Below are 7,810 nucleotides of genomic sequence, written 5' to 3' on the forward strand. Positions count from 1 at the left end.
TTTGTCATCACGGTTTGTGGAAGAATCAAACGAAAATTTATTCGGAAATTCGACAAACTGAATATTAATTACATAAATAGATTTATCGTCACTATCCCACTGCTGTCAATCTATATGCTCATAATCTTGGTCCTGCCTAATGCCTGGTTCTATAGCATATGGTGCCATAAAATTCTCCTGGTCTTATTAAACTTACGATGGTTTCAGTCGGGAGTCCACTTAGATTTTTAGCTATAACTCTTTGAACATTTAACAAACTGGCCACCCTAATTCCATTTTAGTTCAGGAACTTTATTGTAAACATCGATTGTTTTGTGTTCTGGACACAGTTTTGAATCCAGGGGCAAAAGATTTGTCACCCATGTGCGTAGAATTTGAATCTTAATAGTTTTTAATTGTTATAACGCAAACATTTACCAACCAAACAAAGTTTTGATGGATTATTCTGTTCAATATAATTCATTAATCATCATGTTTTTTAATTAAAAGAACAAAATATGAATTTATACCAATAGATATTGTGATGGGCCAAAATTTAAGATAAGAGCGATGCCACGAAATATAGCATGACAGAAACCAATCTTGTACAAAGTGAAATCTAACGTTAATTAAAAATTTGTTCTGGCACTTGATTTCGGAATTAAAAGCTATTTTTATGTCCCAAATTTTGTGAATTTCCTTTCCTTTTATTTTGTTACAGTTTATTATCTACTATAGTTTGCCGAGTTTAATTTTCCTTCGAATTCTTCCTAAGTTTAAATATTGCATGTACATATTTCATACATTTAATTACATCTCTCACAATGGATTAAATTATAAACATAATCCATGATGGGACTTGTAAACGCGCAATAATAATCAAATCTCAATTACATAAGACGGTGTGGTGTGGTGTCGGCTTCCACCACTGTCTGTTACAATGTATATATATAGTTTTGTATATTTTGTCTGTGTCCTAGATGGCCTCAGTGGCATGTACAAATGTACCAATATAATTTTCAGCATGCGCATACCTATATCTTGAATTCGATAGAAACGTGCTTTATTTCCGATACGTGATTTGGATTGATTTTAAAATTGTGTTATTATTTGCATTACAGAGCCGTCAGCAGTTTAGCACAAGGTTTAACGTCAAATGGCGGAATGTTCGGATCATCATCTTCGTTATTGAGCAAACTGAGTGGCGTCGGAACCATCTCAGGTTGGTACGGGGCCACATTGGCCCGCCTCACATGCCCGTTGACACTTTATCACAGACATTATGTCGACAGAAGTAGTTCACGCCTACCTCTAAACTTTGATAGTAAAATCATATATTCCCCACCTTGTGAAATCGGTTTTTTCCATATTTTCTACATCTAATATGAGTCATAATGCGCCACTAGATCTAAACTTGCGGTTTAATACTTGCATCACATTAAGACTGACTTACGTAAACACGATAGATTTGTATCAATCATAATTTTATGCGCCACATAGCAATGGGTTCAATCACATCACACATACTTTTCTTTAGAAACATTTTCAATTCAGTATGTAATGATATATAGATACATCATTGGAAAAAAACCGATTAACGTGAGGGATTTATTCTTAGTAACTCAATTATTATTATGGATTAGCCTATTATTGTATACAACAATAATTGGCATACGTATTAAGTGATTCAACTTTAATTAAAACGTTACTTTATTACGTTTTGAAAATAAATTTGTATATGTATTTAAAAAAATAAAATCCTAGTCAGGTAAATCATGTGATAAAGAAATATAGTTCATCATAACAGTAAAGTAATTTATCTTTACTTCACTACATAGTATAACACAAAATCACTTTCTCTGTCCTTTATCCCTATATATGCTTAAATCTTTAAAGCTACACAACGGATTTGGATGAGGATTTTTTAAATAGATAGTGATTCAAGAGGAAGGTTTATATGTACAATAACATCTATTAAAACTGCTCTGAATTTACCGCGTGCGAAACCGCGGGCAAAAGCTAGTATATTATAAACAGATAGTGTGTGAATTTGTGACCCGGGCTAGTAAAGGTTCTAGGTAATTAGAGTACTCATAATTACCATAAAAGTCCGCAACACAATATGTTCAACATATATATTTTTTTTATTATTGACAAATTAAAATGTCCGTCGAAAATATAGATCATTAATTGTAATTTAGTTTCTAATCCTTATCCAAATAAATAACTTTATATTTAAGGTTGATTTGGTAGCTGCTGTATAGGCGAATTACAGCGAGACTATTATTTTTTATAAGGGACAAAAACAGTTTAGATTTGAATAACTAAAAGACAAAAACAACGACAAAAATTCACAAAAGCATAACCCCAGACGAAATCCACATATAAAACTGACAGACTTAAATAACAGCAGTTGATTATCCAAACGATATTTACACTCCTACCGTTGTAGGAAATCGTGAGATATTATGATTAAAGTTTATCTAAAAGTGATCTTCTTAAACGGTAGCAACAGTAACAAGCTTGTAACATGAGTTTTGACATCATTGAAGTAGCATCTTTTGATAAAAAACGTTTTTGTAATTGCTGTGCAAATTATTTCTTATATTAAAAATTATACTATAAAACCTCCAATGTAAATTTCATTGCGATAAATAAGAATTAAACGTAAAAATATGTCAATGTTTAATCTTAATAGCTGTTGTAGTTAGTGATAAATGTGAAGCAGTTAAACATTAATCAGTTTAGCCCACAAATAATGATCCAATTTTTTTTATTTTTGAATTATTTTTAAATATTGAACCGCTATATACTAAACTAATTATTAATATTTTGTTCGCGCACCCTTTAAATTCAGATTAGTTTAATAGATATTTTTATACATGAAAACCTGCCTTTTGAAACAATCTAAAAAAAACATCAAAATATGTTGTGTACTTTTATAGATTTAATCATACATGCATACATAGGGACAGACGCGGGACTTTGCTTTATACCAAGTAGTGAGACAGGCTATATACAGAATTTAGAGAAGTATTTATGGTGAAAAATTGATATCATAGTGATTTGTCATTACCTAAAATTATTAAATGTTTTCGGTTGACCCTTCGTTTTACCTTAATAAATAAAACCTATAACATAAACTATGATACAAAGCTCATTGACTCATTAACAGATGTCCATAAAAAAAAAAATTAGCAGAGCATAATAATTGGCGTAATGATCTAGACTGGCTTTTACATCTGAGTTTTGTTGTAAATTCTGGAAAACGTATCTTGTGATGAACACTTTCTGTTTACTTTTAAGTTGAAGTAGTGATTAAGGCGTGTATTTACAAAAAAGCTTGTTTATTAAATATCTGCTTTCCATAGTACAAACTTAGCTCGGTTCAGGAATAAATGGTTTTGTGTGAAATGTCAAAAGATATTAATTATGGAAACTGTGTTCCAGAACTGGTCGGCGGCGGGGTGGGCGTGGGCGTGGGCGTCGGGTCGGTGGGGGTGGGCTCGGTAGGCGCGCTGGTGGGCGACAAGCCGGCCGCGGGCCGCTCGCGCCTATTGGAGGACTTCCGCAACAACCGCATCCCCAACCTGCAGCTGCGCGAGCTCGCCAACCACATCGTCGAGTTCTCGCAGGACCAGCACGGCTCGAGGTAAACATCCCCTACCATGTCCCTCATATCTTACTTTATCTTTGTCATGTTTGCAGATTTCACCACTATTAAATTGTGTAATATTTATTATTTTAAATTTTTTATTAAAAATTAAAATCCTATCATCTAATGTGTCCCTTGACGTCATGATTCTATAAATATTTTCACCTACTATTAAAATTCTGCACCTTTGTCAGGCAAGTTAGAGAAAGTTGGGAATAAATGTACTGAATTGCATATAATGGATGAGAGAATATAACGTAAAAAAAATATTTGTTGTATGTAATAATACATAATGGTTATTTAGTTTCGTATTTTATTTTATTGCACGATTATAAGCTTTTATTTAATCTAAAAGCCTTGGAAATAATTATGAATTTAAGCAAGCCATCAATCAGTATTTTATCAATTACTGACTTATTAAAAAAAAGGGCTAGGTTAAATTCCAAATTACTGAAAAAATATTTAATATTCATGTATATGTTTTCATAATAAAATATTGACAATTTCAGGTTTATACAGCAAAAGTTAGAGCGCGCCACAAATCAGGAAAAGCAAATGGTGTTTAATGAGATAATTGGCGCGGCGTACAGTCTAATGACGGATGTTTTTGGAAATTATGTGATACAGAAATTCTTTGAGTTTGGCACGCCTGAACAGAAGACGACGTTAGCGCAAAAAGTATGTATCGGATTTAATAGAATTATGTATTAACAACATAAGGTCTTATTTAAATATCGAGTAATAAGTTCATGGATATCTAAAATGTCTTTTTTTGTTTTGCTTTTATTAATGTAAAATTAAACATCCTTCAAAGATGTAATATACATAGTCATTGTGTGTGTATGTTATAACAGTGCTATTTTCAGTCATTTTTCTCTACTAAGCCTCTAACTTTCGTTCACTACTAGCACTATGGCACTCAATTAATTTACATACACAGATACTATGTACGTAGGGAAGTCATTTTTTTAGCTATAGTAAGTGTTGATTGTCCAACAGGTGAGAGGGCATGTGCTGGCGTTGGCACTGCAGATGTACGGGTGCCGCGTCATCCAGAAGGCGCTCGAGTCCATCCCGCCCGAGCAACAGCAGGAGGTGGTGCGCGAGCTCGACGGGCACGTGCTCAAGTGCGTCAAGGACCAAAACGGGAACCACGTGGTGAGTGTGTACGACACGCAATATTATTTAAGGTTAATGCAATGCGCCTCCTTACGATATAGTTCCATTTGCTAATTTAAAAATACCAACCTGAATAGATTATTATGAACCAAATTATTTATAACAAAGACAGATGATAAAAAATAGGTAATGAACGAATTTCAGGTTCAAAAGTGCATCGAATGTGTGGAGCCGAGTGCGTTGCAGTTTATAATAAACGCGTTCGCGGGGCAAGTGTACGCGCTGTCGACGCATCCGTACGGCTGCCGCGTGATCCAGCGCATCCTCGAGCACTGCACGCCCGAGCAGACCGCGCCCGTGCTGGCCGAGCTGCACGCGCACACCGACCAGCTCATACAGGTGACCGCTGCGCGCACGCAACTTTAGGTTTAGGCGGGTCCACCCGGACGAGTAGCCTCGCGAGGCTCGCGACCCTTTGGACCGGCCTTTTATAATAATGTAGCGCGCGAGTAATTACATGTAGCATTTGATTCATGACGTGTTGATACAATTAGAGCAAAATAGCGTTAGCCGCATTTCCATTACATCAAACCTTGTCTAGACGGAAGGTCAGTATAGATAACAAATTATAGACTACCTAATATGGCTTCTTATTTCATTTGATTTGATTTTCTTCAGCTATGTTGTTTTTTGAAAAAAGTATTTATTTCTGTTATAAATAAATCATATTGAGGCCATGTGTTGATGTGTATCTGTACGTGCGCTCAGGACCAGTACGGCAACTACGTGGTGCAGCACGTGCTGGAGCACGGCGCGGCGGAGGACCGCGCGCGGCTGGTGGCGGCGGTGCGCGGCAAGGTGCTGCAGCTGTCGCAGCACAAGTTCGCCTCCAACGTGGTGGAGAAGTGCGTCTCGCACGCCACGCGCAACGAGCGCGCGCTGCTCATCGACGAGCTGTGCGGCTTCAACGACAAGTGAGCAATACTCGTACAATATCATTGTTGATGCTTATTCAGTGCGATATCTATTACATTTATACATTAATATCGGCCCGCCCAAGCTTCGCCCGTGGTACATATATAGCCTAAAGCCTCCCTCCATAAATGAGCTATCTGAAACTAAATGAATTTTTCAAAACGGACCAGTTGTTCCTGAGATTAGCGCGTTCAAACAAACAAACAGACATACTCTTCAGCTTTATAACATTAATATAGATGTGTGTTCCATAGTTATTTGAAGAGTTTTTGTAAAGAAATGAGAGAAATGTAATTTTGATTCTTTGTAATACGGCGATGAAATTTAATTAAAATGTTTTTAATGACCTTTGTTGCAGCGCTCTCCACGTTATGATGAAAGATCAGTACGCTAATTACGTAGTGCAGAAAATGATAGACGTGGCGGAGCCGACGCAACGCAAGGTGTTGATGCACAAGATCCGGCCGCACATCGGGTCGCTGCGCAAGTACACGTACGGCAAGCACATAATCGCCAAGCTGGAGAAGTTCTTCATGAAGGCACCCGAGCTGGGCCCCATCGGGCCGCCGCCGCCCAACCCGGTCCTGTAGGGGCCGCGCGCCCCGCCGGCCCGCGCCGCCCGCGCCGCCCGCGCCGCCCCCGCCCGCACCGCACCGCATACTGCGACCCGCTCTCCTTTATTTGAAGCGAACTAGTCGCTTTTATAGTGTATCGATATGAGATTATTTATTACTTGTGAATTGGAAACGTACACTGCATCGACAGTGTTTAATGAAATTTAATGTGATTCATGAAGCGCGTTTACGGAGAGTTGCACGGTAGTCCTCGTTATGACATTAGGGTTAAATGAAACGATGCTGTTAAATAAATTAATAAAAAGAGATAAGTAAAATGGCACCACTGCACAAATCTGCTAGTGATCGGCTATCGGTATTATTGGTGGAGTATAGTGAGTAGGGAGGGCCGGAGGCGCGCGGCCTCTGGCTGATGCGACGGCGCGGGTTCCCGCCTATTATAAATTTGTGAATATTGCGATTGTACATTTGTAACTATATAGATCGTGGCGCGGGCCCCCGCCCGGCGCCTGTACATAGTAGCGGCAGACTGATGTACAGAACGATACGATTACTGTTACTGTTATCCATAGTTGTACAGCGTCGACGCCGACCGGTGCTCGGCCGTCGCCTCGCCGCGCCGCACCGACTTAGCCTATAAGTGTTCTAGTATTATTCCTTGTTCGTATGAATCTATGTATAAATATTTTGAAAGTCTCTCATTCTCGTGTAATTTATGATTCGAAAAAAAGTAGCAGTCGATGAATCCGTGTGTTTCCGTAATTTTAGCTCGTCGTAGATTTACTATTAGCTGGGCTAGGGGACCTTGAATCTTAAAGCGACGAACGGATGCCGCAGGCAGTTCTGGACAATCGGCACTATAGTCGTGATTTATTATTATCGTTTTTTAATGTTCGAGTCGAGCTCTCGTTTGAGTTGAATGAAACCGGCTTTAATCGTACATAGCTTATCGAATATTTTTAGCGCCGGTGTGTATAGTTTGTCGGTTATGATTTGTGAAAATGATATTTTTGTATATTTTTATGTAAGGTAACATTAAGTTATTTAGTGGAAGCGCGTATCGAGCGAGCGACGCTTACGTTTAGGTGCGTGCAGTAGGTTATAGTGATGATTGTAAAGTCCTGTACTGATATTTGTAGTCCGAGGTCTGCCTTGCCGGTCGCACGTCACGAGCGTAGCGTAGCCTCATTCCCCTTTGTAATTATTTTTATAGGAAGCGTAGTTTCCTACGACACCTCAGATTTTCTACGTCTAGATGTAATTGAAAATAAAATTATTGTATATGGCTGTACAAAAAGTTAACAAAATGATTTGTAAAACCTGTAATGTGATGGACGGGGCGGGGCGCGCGGCGCCGGCCGCGGCCTCGCGCGCCCCGCCCTCTAGGTTGTACTAGATAACGTTTATATGATGATCCATCTCTTTAGACATTAATTAATAAAGCATTTCTGTAATAATATTACAAATTACTTGTAGTTTCATTCCGTCCGACACCCAGCACCATGGA

At 38.3% G+C, this 7,810-nt stretch overlaps 1 protein-coding gene across 3 annotated transcripts in view; it reads left to right on the top strand.

Moving 5' to 3' along the window:
* Nucleotides 1–7,614, top strand: part of LOC119830263 (maternal protein pumilio-like) — a 66,064-nt gene extending 58,450 nt beyond the window's left edge. For all 3 annotated transcript variants that reach the window (XM_038353218.1, XM_038353216.1, XM_038353219.1), the window contains 7 exons: nucleotides 1,101–1,201; nucleotides 3,430–3,631; nucleotides 4,144–4,312; nucleotides 4,634–4,792; nucleotides 4,958–5,152; nucleotides 5,522–5,727; nucleotides 6,087–7,614. In XM_038353218.1, coding sequence (XP_038209146.1) covers nucleotides 1,101–1,201; nucleotides 3,430–3,631; nucleotides 4,144–4,312; nucleotides 4,634–4,792; nucleotides 4,958–5,152; nucleotides 5,522–5,727; nucleotides 6,087–6,318 — 1,264 coding nt within the window. In that variant the 3' untranslated portion in view covers nucleotides 6,319–7,614. The remainder of the gene's footprint in view (nucleotides 1–1,100; nucleotides 1,202–3,429; nucleotides 3,632–4,143; nucleotides 4,313–4,633; nucleotides 4,793–4,957; nucleotides 5,153–5,521; nucleotides 5,728–6,086) is intronic.
* Nucleotides 7,615–7,810: the final 196 nt, after the last annotated feature.

The sequence above is a fragment of the Zerene cesonia genome, chromosome 11 (genome assembly GCF_012273895.1).
Source record: "Zerene cesonia ecotype Mississippi chromosome 11, Zerene_cesonia_1.1, whole genome shotgun sequence".
NCBI classification, from domain to species: domain Eukaryota; kingdom Metazoa; phylum Arthropoda; class Insecta; order Lepidoptera; family Pieridae; genus Zerene; species Zerene cesonia.